We start from the raw sequence: 27,123 nt of genomic DNA, 5'->3' as shown, positions 1-27,123 counted from the left end.
TCCTCCATGCATAACGTACGGCGCTCCTTTCGAGGGGAAAGCCGACAAGAATCGGAGAAAGAAAAGCAGAAAATAAAAAAGCATACGTACACTCTCCAACTGCTCGGAGGAAGGTCCTTTCTCTTTCGCGTGTTCAGAACAAGAAGCGGGGAAGAGGAAGAGAGAAAAAGAAGTAAAAAGAGAGAGAAGAGGGCGGCGCTTTTTTGCTGCCGCTGCTCGGAATCTTGGCCTACATCTTCGTCAGTCGTTGCTTGAGTTTTGGTCGCTTCCGCAGCGCGGTCGCTGGCAGAGCTCTCTCCTGCCATTTGTCGACCGGCCACCGCGCGGACTCGCTGGCGCGCGACGCGAGGACGTCGCTGCTGCGTCGACGACGTTTCTCGCCGCCGCTCTGCTGCTTTCCTCCGCCGTGATCACGCTCCCCTGTGTTGCGCGAACAGTCTCGCCGCTGCGAGCCCTGCGCCGCTCGTAACCACCGAGCTTCCTCGGATTGTTGTAGTAGTGCCTGTGGGACCCTTGACCTTCCGCCGACGTGAGTGTGTGTGCGTGCTGGTGCTACTAGTGGTGCGGCATTGCGCGCAGGAAAAGAAGCGGCTGTTGTCTTGCGTGGCCCAACAAACGTCTCTCGCCGGATGAGCGAGCTCGGCAACTTCCCTCACAATTAGCCACGATTGGAGGTCTCCACGGCGCCTGGACGAGCGCTGGCGCCTCACTATGCGGCTCATTCTACGGCTCAGGCGACTGGATTACACAATGCCTCTCTTCTGAAGCTTCGCAACGAGCGTTTACTTCCCGCACTTGATCATCTGGGTGCCCCGAGAGCAGCTTAAAGACACTAGTTGGACTTATTCGCTCATCTCTGCCCTCTCATCTTGAAGTACACGGGTGCGCTCGTCCGCAGCCAAGTTGTAAAATATCACCATCTACAAGACCTGTTTCCCTCTTCATCATACGTGCTCTTGCCGCAACGTTTTCCGAGTGTGAATGCGCGAAGTCGTTTGAGGCTGTATACTCGACTTCGTTTACGTGCATTGACTGGTGAGTTTCTAAGCTCCCCGGTCGCGTCATCGTGAGCAGGCATCTGCAGACGTGTTCCTAAAGAGTGCACTGTGGTGGCAGTGAACGACACTGCTCCGCGCAGTTCTTAGTCACCGTCACATTGCTCGCCTGTGTCTAGTCCCGTGACATGCGCGATCACGTGATCTGAGCCAACAACACAGTGTGGCATCGCTGCGCCATGGAGGTCCCGGAAGTTTGCCCCTTCAGGGAGAGCGAATGCGCGAAGGCAGAAGAAGACAATGGGGAAACCGAGGCGGAGCAGCAGCGTGGCGTGGGTAGGTTGTTACAAAGGCGAGCTCTCATACGGAACACGCCGCCGGCCCACGGCCGATTGCGTTGCATGCGCGCGCATTCTTTCCATTCGTCTTCTTTCTTTATTTTTTTTCCCTTTTCCGAATTAGCGGGTAGCGAGCCACCCGTTGGGCGTCCTCTTGAACCGCGTGGGCTGGGCCATTCTTCGATTGAGGTTTATGGGCGGATACCCCCGGCGTTGTTTATGCAATTCGCTCGTTACACTCTTTGCGAAGAGTCCGTTACGGCGCGAAATGGTTCGGCTGGCCGCGATACTCACCTCCATCGGCTGAGCACCGGCAGTGGCGCGGCGTAAGTTGCTCACGCCAAGTGTAGTTCTGCACACAGCTCCCCGCACTCTGTGCGGCCATTGTAGCTGTAGCGAAGGCCAGGCAACGTGAGGTTTATTCATTTCGTGTACGCGTCCGTACCTGTGCGTGCTGAAAGTAATGTAAAGATTGCATGCGGCAGGAGAATTCTGTAAAAAAAAAAGAAATAAAGAAAAATGAGAATGAAAGACGGGCGTTGGCGTGTGCTACAATGGTACTAACACATTCTAGCTATTGCGGAGGCGAGAAATTCATTACTCTTATAGCTCTGAAACATTGGATGCCTTATAACGATCAAAAGGATGCGAATATGAACCTGGCGACACCGATGACGCTTACGGGTATTTACGAAGCATGCCTGTCTCCGTTGTTGGGACGGTATGTTTTTACAGAAATTAGGGAGGGGGGGGGGGGGTATCATTTTTGACGCGCGCATACTGTAAAAATTCTTCCTTCTTGTTCATGCGTTCATTAAACGTCATCAATCAAGTGCAGTATTCTGAGAGGATTCAACCATGATACCCCAACAACGCAGTTTCTCCGAGTCAAAGGCTACAGTGGAAATATGTAAGGGCGAATAATGGTTTCTTGACCTTGTGAAAGGGAGAATTAGTCTGGACAGCTATAATAATAGGTAGCACTTATAACGTAGCAGATATTAAGCTACCACGACGGGTCGGATGTTGATACGGCTGTTGTCGCAGTTGCTCAGTGACCTGCGGCAACCCACTCTGGGGGGGCAACCGCCATGTATTCATCATTTCGCTTTCTCTTTTTGTTGCATCACTGCTTTTCAGATGCATCACTTGATGTTGCGTGCTTTGAGCGGAACCCAAATCGTGTCGTAATGTATGCCCCGGTCATCCAACGTATTGAGGTTAACGTCTTTTCGGCCTGCCAGATGTATGCGTCTCTCACCAGTCCATTATATAGCGCTCAACGCAATATCGATTCTATGTTTAGCTCCGATTGTTTACTCTCTGGCGCAACGCTGGTGCTGCCACGCGCGGGAGAAAATCACAGACTTGCGCCCAGTCTCGATTCGTCGTCCTTCCGCCTTGCGAATGGAAGGGTGCCGCACATCTGTTAACAGCAAAATGTACCATGCAGCCACCACGCATAAGATGGCATCGACGCTGTGGCAGTGTTTTAGTTTAAAAAACTTGGAAAGCTATAGAGCCACTTATATATTTTTTTCGCATCGAACGAGCATTGTTATTCCTGTTTCCTCATTTAATACCAGTTACCGTTCCAACCAGAACATGCAAACTTCACATCCTGGTCACAGTGAGGGCTCGCGTTCGAGGCCTTCGGCAACGAGCGCACAGGAGAAGGCGGAGGAAATGCGACGAAGAAAACAACGCCCCGCAATCTTCCTAATGGCCTTGCGAAAATGGCCGCCGCCGCATTTCGAAACGGCGCACAGCCAACTCCTGTATAGTATGGAGCGCGGACGTGTTCCAACGGATACTTAAATCCGCCAAATAGCGGTCGATCGGTGCTACAGCCTTTCCAGAACGCCGTCGCTTGTCCTTGCGACTAGATATACACCGAGAGAGGAGAACGGGATAAAAGAGGCTGCGTAAGAAGGTCGATCGAGACGCAGTTTTTAGCCAGAACGCGTCACGCCTCTCGCCCCTCGGGTTGGTTGCGTGGACATACTGTGTGCGTATACATATGTTCCAAGCCTCTCGCCCCTTCCCAGGTGTGGTACACGAACTAGCTTCCCCCGTTCGTCGATTTTGCCGCTTCACGGGCCAAGAAGTTGGTTACTCGGCTTTCGTCCTCCGCATCTTACTTACTCAGCATGCGGGAGAGCGGCGGCGGGGACCCAAGGTCGTGTGAGGGGCTCCCGTTGTGCTCACGTGACGGCCGCTTCGGCGTGGCAATAAAAAAAAAATAAAGGAAAGACAGCGCAGAAAGCCAACGCGGGACGAGCCCCGTTATCTCGATGCATGCTAAATGCCGGCCTCACAACGGCGAACTCGGGAATTTACAGCGTGGTACGGCGGCGGCGGCTTCCGCCGCCGCGCCTTTTTTTTTCTCTGCAAGATACCCAGCTTGAAAGCGCGGTGCTTATATCAGGGATGGATAACCGCTGTCGCTGTTCTAACGGTCAACGGGCGCGCGCGCGGGCGGAGCGGCCTGTCCCAAGTCGTCCCTCACTTGGCCTGCCGAGAGGCTCCGAAGTGCGCGCTCATACGAGGGCTTCCTGGCGCACGTAAATGGGGCGTCAGCGCGCAGGCGCCTTGCCTGACGGATCCCGTACGAGGCAGACTCGCCGTCTTTTGTTGGTGTTTGCGTGCGCAGTCGAAAGAACCGCGGTCATTTGCAATGCAAGCGCGCGCTCGGTCGGCGCTTCCGATTTCGATGACGACGCGCGCGCGACGTGCTCGGCTTGTTAGAACCGCGGCGGACATACCTGCACGCACGCGCTCCGCGTGCTCTCAATTACGGTCCGTGTCTGGGCGCATTCTCACTTTCGCCGGGGGAGCGCGTCTTTCTTTGCCGGCTACCGCACTCGTTAAGTCTTTCGGCCGCGCGGCCGCTTTGCACTTCCGTCGATGATGCGCAGTTCCACTTTTGTTACTTTTCAACCCCTGCGGTTTGTCTTACAGCATGTGGGGCGCGTGCTTCGTGATGCCCGCGTCGTTCGCTTTCTCAAAACGTTCGTGACTCGCGTAGCAGCTCCTCCACGAGCTGGAACGTTTGCGGCTCATTTTGAAACGCCTTGTTGGCGCTAACTCGGAGGAACGCGTGCGTGTGGCATCTCGAAGTGGAGCGACGAAAGAAGGCGAATTGACGCGCCGTAAGGAAGTGCCCAGAGGAATTTGTGGCGGTCGAACTGCACGGAAGAAAGGAGATGGAAGCGGCTGTCCGCACCTCCTAATGCGATATTCATGAGCGCCGAAGGCCTTTCGTGGAAATAAGGAACAGAAAGTGCCGCTGTGTAGTTGCGTGAGGCCTTTGCGGAAGTGTCGCGAGAAAAAGTACATGCAGTGGGACCATCAGACTTTGTATAAACGGCGGCGAACGCCTTTTTTACCTAGAATCGTCCTTTGTCATGAACATGTAATGTGATTGCCAGTCTCCTCCAACATTCCTTTTCGTTGTTACCTCCGATTCCTACGTATATTTTATCAACAACTCTTTATCTTCGCCGGAACTTGCTTCCTGCCGATGAGATGTAAGGAGTCGATATTGTGATCGTTTTGCATAACTAGTTGGGAGGCTGACAATACTGTAATCAACAATGATCGAACAATGATATCGACAAGGGGACGTATCTTCGTCAGGGCCCTGACGGAGACATGCCCACCTGTCAAAACGTTGGCTGTTTATTCAAGCTTTTTTCTTTCTTTGTTCGCTCAATGTTTAGAAATACAAGTTGTCATTGTGCTGTGACATCTTTGTCTTGTTTCGGCAATGTCGTATAGCCTTGAAGTCGTGCGGTGAACGATTCTGTTGTTTCGATAAATGCTTTCCACAAGTTCTTACGGACAAACCTCCTCTTTTTCTTATGCAGAAGAAGACAACAAATCTGACTGGGCGCTGCCATCGACTGTCGGGCAGGTCGACGATCTTGCTCCTAGTGGTGATGAAGAAATCTTGAGCCCCATCCAACACGGTAAGACTCGGCAAGTGACTTCAGAAGTCACGTGAAAGAAACACGGAAAGGGGTAATTTATTTCGAAAAGCGCATGGTTACGTCGGTTGGTGACCTTGGATATTTAATAACGCTTACAAGTTGCAGGATGATTTCTTTCGACGGTACTCAAGCCCACTAGCAGCTGTGTTTGTTTCGTTTGGCAATATATTAATGCTTGAAACCGCTACAATGCCATCACAGGAGTGGAACGGGAAAAGCGAATTTCTTTGCGAAGCTATACCCCGAAGCAGTACCACAGCGTGTGAAAACGCAAGCTTCGCAGTTGGAACAATAATTCGTCCTGGACGGTGTCTTTCCGGTGTGGTCACTCTACCGTCTGAGCTGATTGTACTGATAGTCATAATTGACAAGTACGGAAATATAGCCATTAAATTTGAGGACGTGGCATTAACTTCGACTTTGCTTATCACATGCTCGCGACTCCTACATAATCGACTGACTGCAGTACTAGGAAGACAAGGCATTGCTATCTATAGGATAGCGATATCAATCCATGAAGAAGAAAGCTTCCAGCTTTATTTATATATTTAAGACCTTTCCTTCTTGCCATCACGACGTGCAACGACGCGACTTCCCAAACGCGGTTCTTAAAATCGGGTTGTTAGTGCCATCAGTCTTACGTGGCTATGCACGGACAGCAACGTTGTGGCAAGTTGCGCTGCCTATATATATACGCACAGAGATCTCCCGAGATAGCAGCCCTATCGCCCCCTTCCGAGAATCGACTTCCTCGAGTGCAGCCTTGTTGGTTCAGTTTGGAAATGCCCGATTCTCGCTCCGCGCCGCACCCGTGTTTTACCGTTTCGCTCGAGGCGAAAAATAGCGTTGCAAGGCACAGTCGCTGTAATAATTCGGACCTGCAGTGACCACACATTCATTACCCCATGCATACCGAAGCGTACCAAGGGGCAAAGCGATATACACCGACATTTGCGTCGCTGGCGTATACGTACCCCCCATTTCCTCTAAGCGCTGTAGAGTCAGGCGCACGCTTCTCGATAAGGAAACAATAGGAGGAATCTCACTCTGCATTGTTCCTGTCCTCTTAAGACTTCGAGAAGGAGAGATAAGATTCTGCTGCTTGTTTAGAGTTGGCCCGAAGAAAAGACAGCCACCCCGCACTACTTTTGCTGCTCAGCGAAGAATCAGATAGCAGCACGAGATCGAGTATCGCATATTTAAACCGTTCAAACGCGGAAGAAGCGGCGGAAGTGGAAGTGAGGCCTTGTTGCCAGGAAGCGGAATGACTCTCGGCTAACTCGAATCGGCCACTCCCATGGGTGTAGCGAGTACGCGTACATCGCCGTCATAACGGCGTAAGACAATCACTCCTTCCCTTCGGCGTGAGAAAGTTGCTCGTCGGTATCCTCTCTCGGCCAGCACCGCCACCATTCCGAGGCCGGCCGTCGCTTCTTTGTTCGCGCGCATCTCTCGCGTGTAGGCGCGGCGTCGTTGCTTTTGTTTTAGCTCGCGTGCATACGAGGCGGAACAGTGCTTCCAAATCGTGTATACGCCGAGCCTCCGGATATGTATAGAGCGCAACGTGGCACGGGGGCGTTGTGCGCGCTGTGCGTGGGAAAGTTGGTTGGGGTTCGCCTCGGATGAGAGATGTGTATGGGTATCGTTCGTTGAACGGGAAGCGCGAGTATAGTTCCCATGTACGTCTGTTTGCATTCTGCCAAGTACGCGCGCAAAGGCGACTGTGTAGTTCGGTGGGTCGTGAGTAGCACATGCTTCTTAGGCATCTGTTGGGGGCAGGTCTCACACACGGCGCAATTGTCCAGTGCAATGTGCAGTTTCTTCTTTATTCGATCCGGCGTGACTGGGAATTTTGCAACATTGGGTCGAAAGTAACCATCACCGTTTCCACTTGTTCCTCGTGAACCCGCTTTACTGCTCCGCATCTTATATATATATATATATATATATATATATATATATATGTACTCTGACGAAGGCTGGTCCACCAGCCGAAAACGTTAAGAAAAAGAAGTCTCCCAAAAAGTTCGTCGTCTCTTTCCTGCGTATATATATATATATATATATATATATATATATATATATATATATATATATATATATATATATATATATATATATATATATCTGCCTCTTTCAAGGAGGTTCCCATTTTCTCGCCGGTTTCTCACACCAGCTTTGTAAGAGCGCTATTTATATAATAATTTTCCACATATCTTGTGTGACATTTCTCGTTCGCGTTGCTGGTGAGATAGGGAGAAGTGGCAAAGTCGCTCGAGCGAGCAAACGCCGTTCTCGGAGACGAAAGTACCTGTACCGCAGCCACATGCGTCGTCGCAACCCCCGAAAGCTATATGTGTGCTATACTGACATTGCTGAAGTGCGCAGACCTGATCGAGCGAGTCTATGGTTTATACGTGCACTTCCGGACGAAGCGACATCCTTAGTGTTTTCTTTCTTTTATTTATTTCATCCCCCTATATCCTTTCCACTGCTTGCGGTAGCAAACCGGGCGTTCCTCTGGTTGATTTCACTGCCTTCTCTTTGCTTTTTATCTCTCTCCGTCGATGGGGAGAGAACGTATTCTGTGAAAATTTAACGCGTATACCTGGCTGCTGGCCTGGTGCGCTGCTCTAGAGAGAGAGAGAGAGAGAGAAAGAAAGAGAGAGAGAAGGGAAGAAGGAAAGGCAGGGAGGTTAACCAGACTGAGTCCAGTTTGCTACCCTACATGTGGGGAGGGAAACGGGGAGTGAAAGAGAGAGAGAGAAAAGTTAGGTGTAGGATGTCTATAGTCGGGAACTCAAGTCTGTTGCCTTCAGGAAGTGAAATAGCGCTCGAACCGCTTTCTGGGCTAACGAACTGTGAGGCCAGGCTCCCAAGATCTTCGCTTCCTTAAATGGCCTGTCATCCAGTCTATTCAAGGCAACTGGAGAGTCTCACGTTGATTATCGAAGCGCGAACAGTGAAACAACGTTATCCTATAGACGCAATAGGAACAAAGGCACACACAACAAAAAACAAACAACGTCCACACTAATAACCACGCTTACAGACGCTCGTGAGTAAGGCAACCTTAGAGAGATCAAACCCTCTTTTCCTCGCGCGCATCCCGCAAACAGCAACAAAGAAACGCTGTAACGGTAGCTGAAACACCGAGTATCCACCGATTATTAATTAATCCAGTGGGGCTCCCTGCCGCTCTTCCACTGGTACAGTTACCAGTGCGGGGTCATTGCATCGCGTCACGGTAGAAATCTTAAATGCTTTTCTGTACCAGGGAGTCCTCGGTGTTTGAGTTTGAGCTAAAAACATTAAGGATCGTATTGGTTCAAGCACTAACCTCTGTGACGCACACTTGGTGTTATTGTGTCGAGCTTTCAGTTCCTGTTGTCACAGCTCATGAGCAGCGGAAACACGATGGGAAGGCCACTGAATCAAGCTATCAGTTCCGCTTCTACCTCGGCGGCACTGCTCGCAACTTCCAAATGGTAGATAACGATCCCGCACGCGACTGCACAGCTAGGCCGATAAGACGTGATTTCATACCATCACAATGTGCATTCACAGCCTAACAGAAAACAATGGAAAACCTCTCCGACGTTGCTGCACATACCTAGTGCAGCGCATGCGCATTTGCATACTGTACCGTAGTACTGACGTACTGCCCGTCGTTATCGTGCGCTGGTTTTCTATTTCTTTCTCCATCCTATACACTCGACAGCTTTCTCGACGCCTGTGTAGCTAAGTGTTCGACTTATCCGGCGATAACGAGCACACGAGCAACGAACAAGTACCCCACATTCCAGAAGCCTGATTAAATTTGTCGCTTACGTGAGCCTACACGCGCCTCGCATTCCAGGAATTCTTGCGTCGTTATGTGTCGCACGCGCTGCGTGATCCAATAAAAGGAATTTCGAACCCTCGGGGGGGGGGGGGGGGGTGGCGGGGGCAGGGGGGTAATATACGAATGTGTCGTAATTGTCGAGCCGCTTTCGTCACCTGCGACCGACAAGGAGATTAACGAGTCGATAAGCTCTTAAGCTGGCAGAAGGCCGGGAGCAAAAACGAGACAGACCCGAGAAGCACTAGCAGAACGGGAAATACGAGTGCGCTACTGTCGTTTGTCCAGCGCTGGCATAATGAGGCGTAATAACGGCCAGCTCGCTGTTTGTGTAAAAGCGCCCACGGGGCAACTCGCTCACTCTGAATGCAGGCTGCGAACGTGGCCGGGATTCCTACGAACGTTACTTCTGCGCTACGTAGCTCTGTCGTACATACAGGAACGAGATTCGGCCATTGCAGGGCAGTTAATAAGGGTGCGTGGGGATTGAGCTGCGGACAGATTTCAAGGTGCTTGGCCCGAGGGGAGCTGCTACAAACAATTTCGTCTCGTGAAAACCATGCTACACTGTGGGAACTACGCTATGGTGTCAGATAGTGCGTCAGGGCCCGTATTCGCTAAACCGCTTCGTACTGTAGAGAAGCTCACATGAAAATGGGGCTGCGGCCAATCGAGAGGAAATCGTACTGCTGGCGAACGTGGCCGGTCCATTAGGCGCAGTCCTTTACAGGCGAAAATATTTGCAAATGCTCTCAGAAGTCGACTTACTTAGACCAGCTCGCCGGTATCAAAACAGCTCGTCAATGGCCGACACCTTTTGAGCTACCAAATACAATGGCACATTTGGGCAATGCGAAAGTGTACTTAAAGCCTCCAGGAGATGGAGCTTGTAGTTAATGCGGAACTCGCGTCCTATTTAACAGAACGTTGCGTTCGTAAAAGTATTCTTTCAATTGACGGATGGCCTTCGCTAATATCCTTGCTATCGGTATATGCATTCTTACAAACTTCACAAGCGTACGAACTTCTCTCCAATATGCGCCCAGTTAACATGAAACCGATTGGCATTGTATTTCCTTTCAAATAAGAATTGAGTAGATCTCTAATGGGGAAGACGCCGTCCAACTGTGAGCCATTCACGCGTGCGGTCAGCTATGAGAATTCTCCAGCACTGTCAGCTGACGCCAGCGCTTGCACAGTACTGCACGGTACTATTGGGAGTGTGGGGATACACTGCATGCCATTCCTCGACCCGTAGCAATATCTTCGCTTTCGTCCGGCGCTCGCCGGGGGCTTTTTAACTGGGCCACTGTGTATATGTGCGCATCGATAAGGGTTGCACCCTCACCCGCCGAGTAACAGAACGCCTCCGGATATGCGCGCCCCAGGTGAGCTGCGTTCCTCGCGTTGTTAGCGGTGCCCGGCGTGTGCTCCTGCCTCCCGCTGTTTTGTCCTACCGGTCTTCTTTTTTTTTTTACCTCTTTGCCACCATGTGTACTATATATCGTATTGCGCGTGTAGTTAATCTCCTTAGCTACGCTTGGCACAGCGCCCTGTTGTGTGCCTCGGGAATGCGGCGGGCCTTCGCAACGCGCCGGTATTGAGGACGTGCCGATTCTCCCCGGATCGAGGATGAAGTGGAAACGTGAGTTATGAGACATGATCGCCCTGCAATTCCTGTTTGTCGCGTAGCATTCTATGAACGTTGTTTCTGCACGCATTTCTGCGATTCCCGTGGTGGAGTGCGTGCCTCTGTCTGTATGTCCCATGGATTTGAACTCGTCAACTGCAAACGGGCGCTGGAAAATAAGTTTTCGTCTCAGTTGTCGGCAACACGCGGGCCATTCTCGAAGGCGTGTGTCGATTGCACAACGCTCTCGGTACAGTACATGACGGTCGAGTACAGTTAACGAAGCGAGCCATAGGTTATAGTCGGATGATCGATGTGCGGGACCTGTTAAGCGGTACAAGTAGACAGGCGACATGAATTATAGTACCCGTCTTGTCTACTTCACGTTGTTCGTCGGTCGTAATGCTATGTCACACAGGAGAGTGCGGTAATCAGACCAACGTATTCGTCTCTTTTCATGTTTGCCTGCTTGTGCTTATGCGGCTGCGCGTGCGTTTCAGGTGGATCGGCTTTCGTGCATACTTATAAATGTGCGAATGTCCCGAAGGTACTTTTTGCGCTATAGTACGTAGGCAGTTCTTGAATTACTTTATGAAGGGAGTGGAAACAAGTTACACGTCGCGGAAGCACCGCCTCCAAGAGACACATATTTCGTCCCGTCTCAGATAGCTTCTGATCTGCAACACTCAAGTGCAAAATCATCGGCGCCGCAAATTTAAATGGCGGGGAACAAACGCCAGTGAAAGTCATGTGAAATTCCTTTTCTGCTGGCATTTCGCGCTGATAACGTGCTGTTTTTCAACAATACTCAATACTGTTTGGATCGGACTGCTGGTACGATCGGATGGGAACTCGGTGCTGACGCCCGTGGCTGTACCTGGGTCGCAAGCCCCAAGGGTAGCGTTGGCCTGGCGGCCTGGGGTACAACTGGAAGCATCCGAAGGTCCCGGCAAAGCAAGAGTCGACTGGTAACAACGAAACAACTTGTTTATTTTAACATCGCAAAGAGTTGGCGGTCAGGTTTGACCGAAGTAGAGAGACGGGAGAGCACTTCACTCAACAGAAGAAATCGGAGCCCTCCCTTTTGGCGTCCGGGGGCAGCTGTTTTTATACTCTCGCAGTTGAGGGCAAGAAGGAACCCCTCAAAAGACGAGCACGTGAATGTACAATGGGCTAATGGTGACGCACACTGTCGTAGCGATGCCGTAGCACCATGTCGAGCACGATCTCGTAGCACCCTGTCGTGGCGCTGCCGGTCGGACACAATGACTGTAATGAGAGGATGGTCCCTGCTTTGGCATCGCCTGTTTCGGGCATAATGACTGGAACGAGATCCCTGCTTTGGCATCGCCTGTTTCGGGCACAATGACTGGAATGAGATCCCTGCTTTGGCATCGCCTGTTTCGGGCACAATGACTGGAATGCGAGGATGATCCCTAGGCGGTCGCATCGCCGCAGTCGCGCCTGGAAACACCTGGCGATGAGTGTTGTGGCGACGACGATCGGGCCAAAATGTCTGCCGCCCCGCCGCAGTCGCGCCGGCAAAACCACGTGTCGCAGGCGAAACGCAACAGACCGCCCCGCCGGGGGGAAGGTGATCCCGATGGACAGGGGACTGCATCCGCTGTCCGGAGGGATGTCGCTCGATGATGCTCATAACCGAAGTCGGGCGTCCCTCGACGTTTCTTGAGCGCAGCGCACAGAGAAGGCCTCGTTCTCTTGTTCAGGTTCGCACGGGACACTGCAAAGTGACTTCGGGAGAGTTCACATTTTTGTTCTCGTTCCCGGCAAGCGTTAGAACTACGCTGAAACTCAACCGCTCAGTCAGCAAGCACGGCACAACCCTCACTAAGCCCTGCCAGGCTCTTTCCCCTTTTTATACCACTGCCTAGTTCCTTACAGTAGTCTAGCATCACTCAGAACGCGTCCACAAATTGAAAAATTGCACTAGAAAGCATATCATCACTTTGAAACACTAAACAAAAGCAATATGTTAAAAAAAAATCCTGCCTCAGGAAGAAAACATCAGTAACAAACAATTTTGAGGCTGATTCCTACGTTAGGGGCTTCGACTTAAGCCATCGGCGTTACCGTTGAGACTCCCCTTTTTGTAACGCACCTCAAAGGAATATTGTTGTAAAGCGAGGCTCCAGCGCAGGAGGCGGCCATTTTTGGGAGAGATGGTCTGCAGCCATTGGAGAGGGCAGTGATCCGTCTCAATGATAAACCTCGAGCCGGCTAGATAGCATGACAATTTCTGAACGGCCCACACGAGACACGCACACTCTTTCTCGGTGGCGCTATACGCCTGCTCACGACTGGTCAGCTTACGACTAGCATACAGGACGGGGTGTTCTACTTCTCCATTTTCCCGTTGGCACAGTACAACGCCCATGCCTCGCTCACTAGCATCGCACTGAACAATGAACCCTTTTGTATAGTCTGGCGATCGTAGCACAGGCTGGCTTGTTAGGGCACTCTTTAGGGCGCTAAAAGCTCTTTCCTTTGTCTCGTCCCAGACGACTGTTTGAGGCTCTGTCTTTCTTAGAGCATCCGTCAGGGGAGCCGCGATATCAGAGTACCTAGGGATGTACCTCTGATAGTAGCCGGCGACACCCAAGAACGACCGAATATCGGTCTTTGTGCGCGGTTGCGGAAAGTCTCGCACAGCGGCCACTTTTATTTCAGAGGGGCGGCGACGACCCTGACCAATCACGTGACCGAGGTAGACAACCTCGGCCTGTGCTAACTGGCACTTAGGAGCCTTGACTGTCAAGCCCGCTTCGCGCAGGCGGGTTAGCACTGCCCGCAAGTGTGCCATATGCTCAGACCAGGATGCGGAGAATATCGCTACGTCGTCTAGATACGGTAAAGCGAATTCTTGCTGTCCCCGCAACACTTTATCCATGAGACTTGAAAAACAGTATGGCGCGTTCTTCAAACCAAAACTCAACACTTTAGGACGGAATGTTCCCATTGGTGAAATGAACGCCGCATACCTACTAGCCTCTTCTGTAAGTGGAACCTGCCAATAACCCCTGACAAGATCTAGGGTGGAAATAAACTGAGCGCTACTAACTTTCTCAAGGCGCTCCTCGATGTTAGGGATCGGATAAATTTGATCCTTAGTGATGGAATTAAGCCTGCGGTAGTCGACGCAAGGACGAGGTTCCTTGCCCGGTACCTCAACTAAAATCAAAGGGGAGGTATAATCACTCTCACCTGCCTCAATAACACCGAGCTGTAGCATTTTCTTTACCTCAGCCTCCATAATATCGCTCTGGCGGGGTGACACCCGATACGCCTTGGATCGTACTGGCTCTGGGGAGGTAAGTTCAATATCATGAGTAAGTACAGAAGTCCTACCAGGCCTCTCAGAGAACAGACCTTGAAACTCTTGTAATAGCTGGTGTAGTTCGGTTTTCTGCTCGGGCGACAGCGGTGCTTTACTGATAAGGTCACTAATGACTTGACCGGTGTCTTCCCTGTTCGTCACTGAGCCTAGTCCCGGAAGCTCGACCGGAAGCTCTTCAGGAACGTTTACCATCAGGCACACCACTGCTTCCCTTTGTCTATAAGGTTTGAGCAGATTACAGTGGTAAACTTGCTGTGCTTTCCGCTTTCCTGGCAGACTTACCACGTAGTTAACGTCCGACAGTTTCTGAACAATTCGCGCTGGGCCCTCCCACTGCACGTCTAGTTTGTTGTTTAGCGATGTGCGCAATATCATGACCTCATCGCCAACCTCAAAACGACGGGCCCTGGCTGTCCGATCATAATAAACCTTGGCCCTCTGCTGGGCCTTTGCCATTGCTTCACCTGACAACTCCTGTGCCCTTCTTAAGCGTTCGAGGAGCTTAAGCACGTACTCCACCACGACTGGGTCGTCGCCCCTACCTTCCCACGATTCTCGAAGCATGCGAAGCGGAGATCGAAGCGAGCGACCGTACACCAGTTCAGCTGGCGAAAACCCCGTAGCCGCATGCGGCGCGGTCCTTAAAGCAAACATCACCCCAGGCAGACACAGCTCCCAGTCAGTTCGATGTTCAAAACACAACGCTCTCAACACGCGCTTCATGACGGAGTGGAGCTTCTCAACGGAATTCGACTGTGGGTGGTACACTGAGCTGTGTAACAGCTTTACCCCACACCTTTCGAGAAAAGTTGTCGTCAAAGCGCTAGTAAACACTGTGCCCTGATCTGATTGGATTTCCGCAGGAAAACCAACTCGCGCAAATATGGACAGTAGTGCATTAACTATCTCAACTGAGCTGAGTTCTTTAAGCGGCACTGCTTCAGGGAACTTTGTCGCTGGGCAGATCACAGTCAAAATGTGTCTGTACCCCGTGGCTGTTACCGGCAGAGGTCCCACAGTATCAATAACGAGCCGTCTAAAAGGCTCCGTAATGATAGGTACCAATTTCAACGGCGCCCTCGATTTGTCCCCTGGTTTGCCCACCCGCTGACAAGTGTCACATGTCCTCACGAAATGGTCTGCGTCCCGAAAACACCCTGGCCAATAGTACTCTTGCAAGAGACGGTCCTTAGTTTTCTTAACTCCTAGGTGTCCGGACCACGAACCCCCATGTGACAAGCGCAACAGATCCTGACGATAGCATTGAGGCACGACCAGCTGATCGAACTCCACTCCTCGGCGGTCTAGATACTTCCGGTACAGGACTCCACCCCTTTCCACAAAACGCGCAGTTTTCCTGGCGATACCTTCTTTGACATTGCAGCGCACGTTTTCCAGGCTGCCATCCTTTTTTTGCTCGGCTATCAAAGCCGACCGGCTGACTTTTAGCAACCTATCAAGTCCGTCTGACGTAGGCGCGATGAGCAAATCAGTAGATAGCTCTTCTAACTTTCCCGTGTCGGGCATTTCCTCTCCAGTATCTGGCGCCTTTAACGTTACAGACTCAAGTTTATTCAGTTCGGGCGTGCTCGGAATATCAGCTTGCTGCGCCTCTGACCCTTTTTCGTTGTTTGATAACGTCGGCCCCGCAACTACCGCCTTTGCAGCGAGCTCCCGAACCTTCGATCTGGTTAAGGCCTGAACACTAGCTTCACCAAACAAAAGCCCCTTCTCGCGCAGGAGGTGATCGGACCTGTTTGAAAATAGGTACGGGTACTGGGGTGGCAGCATAGATGACACTGCCGCCTCTGTCTCAAGCGCTCCGAAAGGTCCTTCAATAAGCACTTTTGCTACCGGCAGACACACGCTATGAGCTTCCACGGCTTGCTTGATCCATGCGCACTCGCCCGTGAACATATGGGGTTCTACGTAAGACGGGTGAACTACATCCATCGTAGCTGCGGAATCGCGAAGCACTCGGCACTCTTTCCCGTTTACGAGGAGGTCTCGCATGTAAGGCTCGAGAAGCTTCATGTTCTCGTCAGTGCTGCCTATTGAAAAAAACACAACTTTTGGTGTTGTTTCCGGACACTGCGCCGAAAAGTGACCCGGCTTCTGGCACGTATAACAAACGCCCGCTCGCCTCATCTCGAACCGCTTTCTGCGTTCGGCTTCGGCTGCCGCCGTCTCCTTAGGTTCGGTCGCACTGCTTCCACTCGCATCCGCACTACGCGTGTTCCCCTTTGCTCTCATGGGTGTGAACTTCGGCCTCTCAAACTTCGAGCCAAATTCACCCTTTTGACCGTCCTTAGCTCCGCGAGCTCGACGCGTCACAAACTCCTCGGCTAGCTCAGCGGCTCTAGCCACCGTACTCACGTCTGGCCTATCCAAGACCCAGTATCGCACGTTCTCCGGTAACCGACTATAAAACTGTTCTAGCCCGAAACACTGCAGAACTTTATCGTGGTCACCAAACGCTTTCTCTTCTTTGAGCCACTCCTGCATGTTCGACATAAGCCTATACGCAAACTCTGTATATGACTCACTTCTGCCTTTCTCATTTTCCCGAAACTTCCGACGGAACGCCTCCGCAGACAGCCGGTACTTTTTTAGAAGACTCGATTTCACTGTGTCGAAATCCTCTGCCTCCTCTCTATCCAAGCGAGCGACTACGTCGGCCGCCTCGCCGGGTAACAAAGTGAGCAAGCGCTGTGGCCACGTTTCCCGAGAGAACCCCTGCTTCTCGCACGTTCGCTCAAAGTTAACCAGGAACAAACCAATGTCCTCTCCAAGCTTAAACGGCCGCATCAGGTCAGTCATTTTGAACAATACTCGTTCTCCTGCACCGTGTGCCTGACTTCCATTACGAGCGCGTTCCATCTCTACCTCGAGACGCTTCATTTCCAAAGCGTGTTCGCGCTCTTCTTTTTTCTCTTGTTGCTCTCGCTCTTTCTGTTCTTTACGTTCACGCTCTTCTTTTTCTTTCTGTTCTTTAAGTTCGCGCTCCTGTTTCTCTTTTTGCTCTTTAAGTTCGCGCTCCTATCTTTTTGACCTCTCCTCAATAGTCTCAAGGCATTCCGACAGCTCGTCATCCTCAGCCTCTAACTCAAGAATAGCCTTTAGCAGTTCAGGTTTTCTTAGTTTGTCTGAGACATCCAGACCCAACTCTCTTGCAAGCTCCAACAATTTCGGTTTGCGCAACGACTTCAAATCCATGGCTGCTCTGAATGCTGCTTTCTCTACTGCTTACTATTGTCTTGCCGCAAACTAACCCGGCAGCAACGACAACCACAATTACCAGCTCTGTTTCTGACACTAACAAAAAGCCTGGCAAAGCTCAGAAGAAGAAAGTCCCGCACTCACCAAACCTCGCAGCCAAGAGTCCAGCGCAGTCGTTCCGCTGCAGGCAACCAGTCGTCACACAGGGCTCGTTGCACTGCTCCCGGATCGTCGTTGAGCTGCTCAGCATACAGTCAACTGCATCTCTTCGCTGCTGGCCTCCGTTGTCGCGATCTCGCCGCTGGCAGACAGATGTTTGAAGTCGTAGGCGATCTCACCGCTGCCAACCAGATGTTTGGATCGGACTGCTGGTACGATCGGATGGGAACTCGGTGCTGACGCCCGTGGCTGTACCTGGGTCGCAAGCCCCAAGGGTAGCGTTGGCCTGGCGGCCTGGGGTACAACTGGAAGCATCCGAAGGTCCCGGCAAAGCAAGAGTCGACTGGTAACAACGAAACAACTTGTTTATTTTAACATCGCAAAGAGTTGGCGGTCAGGTTTGACCGAAGTAGAGAGACGGGAGAGCACTTCACTCAACAGAAGAAATCGGAGCCCTCCCTTTTGGCGTCCGGGGGCAGCTGTTTTTATACTCTCGCAGTTGAGGGCAAGAAGGAACCCCTCAAAAGACGAGCACGTGAATGTACAATGGGCTAATGGTGACGCACACTGTCGTAGCGATGCCGTAGCACCATGTCGAGCACGATCTCGTAGCACCCTGTCGTGGCGCTGCCGGTCGGACACAATGACTGTAATGAGAGGATGGTCCCTGCTTTGGCATCGCCTGTTTCGGGCATAATGACTGGAACGAGATCCCTGCTTTGGCATCGCCTGTTTCGGGCACAATGACTGGAATGAGATCCCTGCTTTGGCATCGCCTGTTTCGGGCACAATGACTGGAATGCGAGGATGATCCCTAGGCGGTCGCATCGCCGCAGTCGCGCCTGGAAACACCTGGCGATGAGTGTTGTGGCGACGACGATCGGGCCAAAATGTCTGCCGCCCCGCCGCAGTCGCGCCGGCAAAACCACGTGTCGCAGGCGAAACGCAACAATACTGAACGCTGTCTGCTTACCGGATTTCGCCCTGCGCAAGATAGAGCTGTAAACCGCGTTTAAAGTAAAGCCCCGTTGAATGGAACATTTTTTTTTTTATTATGGCTAACCAGTACATCCGCAGTGCCCGCATGCATCATTGGATGAGCAGAGCGTTGTTGCAGCCATGGCGCTTTTGCTTGCCGTTTTCGTGCGGTTTGGTATATCAGAAAGCTTTTGCTTTCTCTGTGAACAAACCTGCCTTTGTGGCTTACTGCAGCTTGCGGTAAACACTCCGCGGTGTCTTCTTCCTTTATACTAGGCCTCATTCCAGTGAAGCAACTTTCACGTTTATCTGCGGAATTATTGTTCGGACCACTTCCGCTCGACGCTGTGTGTATACGAATGTCCCCGGAATCCTATGTGTACAGCACACAACATTGTTGTACACACACACACACACACACACACACACACACACACACACACACACACACACACACACACACACACACACACACACACACACACACACACACATATATATATATATATACTCTACGAGGACAAGCATTTCCGCGTTCGCCTCCGCGCAACAGGGGACGGAATTCGCAGGGCGCGCTGCGGGACGCTCGGCACGTTCGGTGAGGCCTTCTTCGCCCCACTCGGAGTTGCTCTGTTTCGGTCCAGCCCCAGTAAGCGAGCGAGCCTCGAGGGCGTTAAATGTTTCACATTGTGCACAGCACGCGAACGGCGGCCGGCCGGCCTGCTGGCTGGCGACGGCGTTGGTTTCCGGCCCTCTCGCGGGCCGTGAACCGGGCGCGTCGGAGGCGACGACGACGACGACCACGCAGACCGGGGCGTCGTTTTCCGTGGCTAGCTCGCGTGACCGTTGTTTGTTGCTCCCCGAAAGTGGCGCTGGCGGTGCGCGATCAAGAAAAGCAAGAAAGAAAGAAAGAGAGAAAGAAGGGAGAGGAACTACCGAGTAGGGGGCCTCGAGGCCGTTCACATTGGAGAAGGAAGTCCCTATTTTTCGGTCACGGCCCGCGGGAATTTCGATTCGTGACTTTCGAGTGGAGAAAATAACACGGGCGGAACGAGACGGCACGGCAGAAGCTATAACGTCGACTGCGTGGCGGCGTCGACGACACGCCACACTGCGGAGTCCTTGAAAGGCCGCCGATTTTCTCTTCGTCTTTCTCTTCGTTCTTCTTTTGCTCGATGCCTGTTTCGTCGTCAATATGTCTGCTTTTGTTTTTATTCTCTTTTCTTTATGTCGAGTCAAGAGAGCGCGCGATGTGGGCTGGTCCCTCGACCGGCAGGAGGATGGAGCGGTCGCACCTTCGGACGAAAGCTGGGGCTGCTACGCCATTTCTTGTGTTATTTTTGTATTCGAAGGTGCAGCAGCTTTGTGTGTGTCATTGTCTTAACCGCGGTCCACGATGGAATGCGGAAAAACAAAGCAAGACGCCTGAAAGGGGCTTTGTATACGCATATGCGTGAACCGTAGCGCCTGTTCGCTATACGTGCCTTTCCGCAGCTGTTGTTTTTCAGCTCTGGTATCAGTTATCGTTATCGTTTTTCTAAGCAGAAACGAAACTAGAATCATCAGCCCTTCTACGTTTTTGGGGAACAATGGGAACGTGCTGATGACGTGAATGCTGAAATTTGTGACTCCAAAAAGCACCACATATTGGTTTGCAGACCGTGAAACTCGCGCTGTGTCGGCGACTTCATGAAACTTGAATTCCTAAGCTTGTCTTTCGACGTACGCTACCGTATTCACCTCAGATATACAATTGCAGAAGAAGAGAAAAAGGAACAAAAAATATATATGTTCCTAGGAATTAGACACGACGATAGTGGTCACCACGTGGAGAACCGTGCTAGATTTTCGACCCTGCAAATCTCTCCAGGTAAGCTTAGAGTGCCTGTAATTATTGTCTGGCTCATCAATGTCGCCTCGCCTCCTGAACACGAGGCGTGATGGTCAAATTTTGTAAGCACGTACTCACGTATACCTCTTCAATGCCTATGAGATCAAGCGCGTTGCTCAGCCTCGCACCATCTATAGACTTACTTTCCAAGGAGAAACTTTCCACTCCTTTGGCAATGTCGACCGACTATTGTGTCTGGTTGCCGCGAAAGCTTGATGCATTTGTCACTCGTGACACAGCGGGGTTCCCCTGTCTGCCCTCGGGCCGGGGCGACGCGCAACCGAGCCTTGAACGTCTCAGCGTGAGCGCGACCGCCGTCTCTGACATCCGACATCCGCCCTGGAAGGACGTGCACTTCCGGGCGCGCCGTATTTCCCCCTTAGGGCAACCCAGAGAAGGAAGGCTCGTGGCTTTGGCGGCGCCTGAGGTCATTGCCACGCGTGGGAGCAGCGTGAGTGCGTGTTCGCGAGCAACACGATCTTTCAGCGATCGCGTTGATGGGCCGCGTCTGCGTCTTGGCGACGAGCAGCCGTGACCGATGAGCGGAGACGAAAGCGCCGCGTGCGTGTCTATGTGTGTTGCGCCCGCGTGTGTCAAGCTCGCGCTCGGGGAGAGAGCACGGGCTTATGGCGATGTCTCGCTTCTGTCGCCAGAAACGAGTGCCGCTCCCCCGCCATTGCCGTATTGTGGTTCTTCTTTCTCATCGGTGGTCGCGTGCAGTCGAGGGGCTGTTGAGACATCTGGTTTCTGTTTCCCCTTCGAGTACCTGCCGCGTGAAGACTGAGATGTGAGGCGACGGTGCTTGCTGCAGCATATCGTCGCTACAAAACCGGCGAGTGCTCTTAGACCGCGAGGTTATCTCGCGTGAAAGCGAAATAAGTCATGATCCGAAATCTTGCCGAGAGACCGTTCTGCGTTCCTCCAAACGATTACTCTCTCTGAAATTTGCTGTTATCGTTCGAAATATATTTATATAAAAGCTGTATTCCTTCCTAAAGTAATTAAGGCGGGGACTGAATTGGTTTAACCGCGTGCAAATTTTTCACCTGTAAATGTACACATAATTGCGTATAATTGGCAGGTAAAATTTGTGCCGTGTCTTCGTTCAGTTAGACTTTTCATAGCGGGTGTGCTTGTTTGAAATAGCCATTTAAGTCATAGTGTATACTGGCGAAACCTGCATTCGTCATCGCTGTCAGTCACGCCGTTCGGTCCTTCTTCATACAGACATTATACTACAAGCAAAAATTGTTGTCTCAAGTACATATTAGATTAGAGTATGGGGTTTTACGTGCCAAAACCACTTTCTGATTATGAGGCACGCCGTAGTGGAGGACTCCGGAAATTTTGACCACCTGGGGTTCTTTAACGTGCACCTAAATCTAAGCACACGGGTGTTTTAGCATTTCGCCTCCATCGAAATGTGGCCGCCGTGGCCGGGATTCGATCCCGCGACCTCGAGCTCAGCAGCCCAACACCACAGCAACTGAGCAACCACGGCGGTTGCCTCACGTACAGGAGTATGCTTGAAGGAAGCCTTTTCCATGTATGATATTCTCACGAACGTGGCATTTTGGAAATGTTGTGAAATTAACTGATAGGAAGCATTGCGGTTTTATTACAAGCACACAACAAATCGGCAAGGACCAACGACCTGCCTCTCCTTTTTTATTTTTTTGCTTGTGATTAGCCAGAAACTAAGTTAGCAGACAGAAACCAGAGGACCTTGAAGGTTCCCCTGCAATGCTTCTCGTGTCATCATTCGCGCTACGTAATAGGAGATCCCATTAATAATGCTCGCTCTAAATGTGAGACGCGATGATAACTACTTCTTGCGAACGCTGTTGATTGATTACGTAAGCGTCGCTCATACGTTTCTCTTCGTTTCGTTGTTTAGAAACACCCAGCCCGTTCAGGGAGAGGGAGGAGAAGTCCCGGACTCCGGACTCGGAAGACCCCATGAGCTCTGACGAGGGCGGCGGCGGAGGCTTCCCGTCCCTGCTGCTGCGGCGGCTGCCACCCGACGGCCACGAGTTCCCGACCGCGTACAGCGAACCTTCGCTGCCCAAGGAGCCGCCTCCACCATCCGCTGCTATCAGCGCTTCCGGCTCCCAGGAAGACGCGCTGCCCCTCAAAAAGCCCATGCACGTCTACGAGGACTCTGGCATCTTCTCGGACGACCCGCTGTCCTCGCTTTCCGCTTCCGAAGGGGAAGAAAAGACGAAGGTCGCGGCGACCAAGTCGCCCAAGGAGTGCTGCAGTCGCCAGGGTGACGGGCGAGCCGCCGTTGCCGGCGAAGAAGCGCCCTGGACCAACGGCGTCGACAAGGACTCCACGACGTCGCCACCGCCAGCTGCGATGATCGCGGCCGAGCCACCGCCTGCTGGCGCGGCATCCAAGGAGGACACCAAGTGCCTTCCGGCGATGTTCGCGTCGACGCCCCTGCCCACGCCGGCGGCCCAGTACAGCTCCCCTCTCATCCTGGACAGGAGGGCCTCGGCCGAGGCCACGCAGAAGAGATACTCCGGCATGCTTGCCTCCATGCTTGAAACGACCAAGTTCGGCACCAAGCTCAAGGGGCTCGTCATTCCCGACAAGCCCAAGGCGCCTGCGACGGTGGCCAAGACGCTGCCTGTGATTGTGAGCAACTCCGTTGTGCCAGCGTCCAACAAAATGGTCGCTACCTTGGAGGATAGCAAGCCTAGGAGGGAAAGCAAACACTCTCCGCCGTCGCCGAAACACACTGCCTTGCTCGCCGATCCTCCGTGGAAGACTAAAGAGGCGGCCGAGGTTCCCAAGTACTCGCCAGCGTTCAAGCGCCGATCTCTCCAGGTGTCAAAGTCGTGCGATGTGTCTCCCGTGCGCGGCGGCTCCCAGAATGCCTTCCAATTCTCTCTAACGCACAGCAAGCCAGTGACGCCAGTCCTGCCGGAAACGCCCGTCATGTCTCCGCCTCCGCTGAGCTACACGTCGTCCGGAAGCAGGTCGAGGTCGAACAGCAGCTCCTCTACCTTCTCCAATCCTTCCAGCAGTGGATGTTCGTTGGAAATAGCCAAGAAAAGCCGGGCCGATTCGTTCGCAATGAGTGATAGCGAGCAGAAGCAAACGCCCACTGTCGTTTCTGAAACGACCGTTGCAAATGGTAAACCTTATGGACAGTCGCCCCTTCTGGAGCGGTATCTCTCTAGTTCCACCTATGATGAAAAGAACGCCGAGGCAAAAGTGTCGAGGCAGAACAGCGTAAAAAGCGTTTCGTCCACCGATTCTCGAAGTGATGCAAAGACAATTACAAATGGTCATGACGGGCCCAGTGCAAAGTACAATTCTGAGCGGAGAAGTTCGGCTGAAATTCAGCGGAAAAATTCCTTCGGCTCCGCAGACGCTGTGATTCAGGAGGCGACAGCACCAATGGTCAGTGCATCTAGCAGCCCTCCTCAAATTCAGCGGCTAACCGCGGCAGAAACGAAGTGCGACGAAAGCAGGAAGGCGGCGAGGACATGGGAGGCCACGTCGTCGCTCAAGGATGCCAAGACGAAGTTCCGTTCGATGGACGACCGTAGCTGGAACTCGCAGTTCAGGCGAAACTCTTGCGAGCAGCCGGTGTACTCTACAAGAGTGAACAGCGCCTCTAGCCTTAACGCGGACCAGAGGACACGGTCTCTGGACCTGAAGGAAAGTCCCAGCGAAGCGTGGCAAAAGAGCGTTAGAGCCAGTCAACTTGGTCAACAGAAAACGGTGCTCAAGAAAACGATCGACAGCGCAGGCAGCGCGAAGAGCTTCAAAGCTCTGGCTCAAAAGTGGGAGCAGAGGTCCCAGGACGCACAAGGAAGCGTCCCGCAAGCACCGAGGAAAGACATAGTCGTTACAAATGGCAAGAGTCATCCGCCGGTTGCTCCCAAGCCGCACGAATATAATAGGCAAAGCCAGTACATCGTTGCTAACGGAAAGGCGTCCCCGTCGACGTCAGCCGAGTACTCTCCCTCCGTGCAACTACGCTCCCAGAAATATTCTCTCTCGAGACCCGCATCGATGTACGAGGAAAGGGACAAACCGCGCCTGAGTACTGATTGGCCAGAGTCACATCCTTCGTCTTATCTCCGAACCAAGGTGGACAGGCCATCTAGCGCGACTTACAGAAGCAGCAAGAACTGCTCGCCTTCGCTCAGCGTAAACGACATCAAAAAGGCGTTCGAAACCGAAGCTGCGAAAGTGCCTCCGCGGACCCTGGCCTCTCTCCGAGCCATCAGGTCCGAACAACAGCTTCCACTTCCCGAGCACCGGCGGTTCTCCTCGATCGACTCGAACGATTCAGGCAACAGCACTGCTTCGAGGGAACAGTACTCTTCCATGACCTCCCTGGCCTCCACTAGCAGTCTCATCTCGCCCCAGGAACTTCAACAACTTATCGACGAGGCAAACCAATCGCTGGACGAAGCTGGCGCCTCTGGACATGACATTCACGTCGTCATCCTCCACAAGGACTCGCCAACAAGCGGACTTGGGGTTACCCTTGCAGGTGGCTCCGACTACGAAACGAAAGAAATTACGGTGAGTGGTTCGTAGCAAATTCGCTACGCACGTGATATTCTGGTTAATACAATGACATTCGTATGATTTCGTGGCGCTTAACCTGGTAGCCTCGTGTCGTTTGGCTGCGTGTGCTTGCAGCGAAAAATATTTTGAAAACATGCTGTCAGAGGAGCGACACTATTTCTCATGTCGTCATTGTCAAAGGACAAAAAAAAAAAACACTTCTGAGACTCAATTATGGAGCCTTGATATTCGGTAATTACAGATAGCAATTGTTTCACGTAATATTGCAACTTTGTATGGCCAAATCACGCTAATCAAGCGCAGCTATCTTTCTTGTAACGCAGTGTATATAGCGGGTGTTTGTCATAACGTGCCGTAATTTGAACCAATCGTTAAATAAGGTATGACTCAAAGGTTATAAGCTGATTGTGTTTGTTATTGCTGTAATCGCCAATGCGGCGGCCTGCGGCTTTGTCAAGCTGTCGAAATGACAGCCTTTTCCGCACGCCTCTGCGTATCATTACACTGTATTAATGCGAAAATAAACATTATTGTCATTGTCATGTCGCAGGCCAAAGATACCAGCAGGATATAATTTGCAGTTTATATTTTTCGCGACATAGTTATGGCTTAAAAATGAAGACTGGCTACAGTTTTAGTAATTCTTGTATTGTAAGGAGGTGCTTGGCTAAACTTCCTAGTTTTTTTGCTAACGTTCTTAATCCTTTCCGCAGCGTATTTTGAAAACTGAAGAACATGGCAAACTTTCTCACTTTCATGACCACAGTAACACTCGGTAGAACTGGAGCGGCGTATTACGTACAGAAAACTAGTTGTATGTGCCACTTGCCGTCGAAGCAAGTAAATTAATGTACCTATGTGTCGCTGGAGATTTGCTGCTATGTTGAATTATCTTTGTGGGTCAATTTAATATAACAATGACTGTTTCACATTCTCATTGTTGAACCACTTATCCGCGGAACAGTGGGTAGACACTTGTCTATAATATTGCGGATATCCGTTTGGACATGATTAAATTTATTAGTCAACTGCACTACAAGGATAATTTGACTAGACAGAGGTTCACAGGTAGACGGATACTTGAAAGGATCAACAGTGTTCGGAAGAAGAAGAAAATAAGCTTTATTAAAAAGAATGGTCCGGCAGTTTGGGTTGTGGTGGCCTCAGGTGCCGGCTCGAAGTTCTTGGACTCAGGCGGCATCTTCGTCTCGCCGGACGGCCCAGAGCTGGTCTTCCTCCGAATTTTTGAGAGCCGCCTCCAGCGGCGGCACGCCGACGGAGAAGGTCGGCGTTGGCGTGTTCGGGACATTTCTTTTTAATTTCAAATGTGGAAAAATGGGAGGTTGGTCGTAGCAGTTTAACAAGTACAAAACGTCTTAAGTTCTCTTCGCCATAACCTAAATTTAATATTAGCCTAAAATTTGCCGCTTTCTTTTGATCTTTGGTTCAAATTACGCAAAACACCCGGCGTATCCCTCCCCATGGAGCTTAGTCTGAACTGATGATAACTCATGGATATTGATGTTTCAAAAGTGCCGCATACATCTTGAGGCACCGCCAATTAGATCTCTGCGGCAAAGTCCTGCAATATGCGCAAGCTGTTTGAGTGAAATGCTTTCGAAAGTACAGATTCTGGTATTCACTGTATCATGTAATACGCCTCACAAATTCTTTTTTCAGAGTAAGTATATACATCAGGCAAAATTCAGAGGTTGCCAGGCGTTCTCCAAGTATGCTACAATAGTAGTTTCTTGCTCCGATGTCTGACGCTTTTCAGACAGCTCAAGCGTGGAGCGGAAAGCTGCACCCTAACCATGAAACTGCAACATGCAACATACAAAACTACTCATCTATTCTTGAAATTATTTCATAAACGGAGAAAAATATGGAGACGTTAAATGTCGTCATTTATTGTTTCAATACGCAAAACCAGAGGAGCGCTCACTCACCCTACATTGTCGGTCCTGGAGCGTGGAGAGTGCCTAGCATGCGAGAAACCGAAAACCCTTGTCGAATTCCAGGGAGGTTGGCAATTAAAGCTTGGCTTTAATAATTGGATCCTATGTATGAAATATGTGTGCCGCACACATTAAGCAAGCGTTAGCGCCTGTAGCGTGTATCTGTGTGTCTCAGAGGTTTTGTGGGTGTGGGTGTGCCCTGGCGTTAAATCG

At 51.5% G+C, this 27,123-nt stretch overlaps 1 protein-coding gene across 2 annotated transcripts in view; it reads left to right on the top strand.

Moving 5' to 3' along the window:
- Window positions 1–27,123, top strand: part of bbg (PDZ domain-containing protein big bang) — a 348,240-nt gene that overhangs the window by 316,250 nt on the left and 4,867 nt on the right. For both annotated transcript variants that reach the window (XM_075680936.1, XM_075680937.1), the window contains exons 5-6: window positions 5,203–5,304; window positions 22,296–24,946. In XM_075680936.1, coding sequence (XP_075537051.1) covers window positions 5,203–5,304; window positions 22,296–24,946 — 2,753 coding nt within the window. The remainder of the gene's footprint in view (window positions 1–5,202; window positions 5,305–22,295; window positions 24,947–27,123) is intronic.

This window comes from Dermacentor variabilis, chromosome 2 (assembly GCF_050947875.1).
Source record: "Dermacentor variabilis isolate Ectoservices chromosome 2, ASM5094787v1, whole genome shotgun sequence".
Classification (NCBI taxonomy): Eukaryota; Metazoa; Arthropoda; class Arachnida; order Ixodida; family Ixodidae; genus Dermacentor; species Dermacentor variabilis.
The sequence above is the reverse complement of the archived record's forward strand: the minus strand, read 5'-3'. Positions and strand labels throughout refer to the sequence as shown.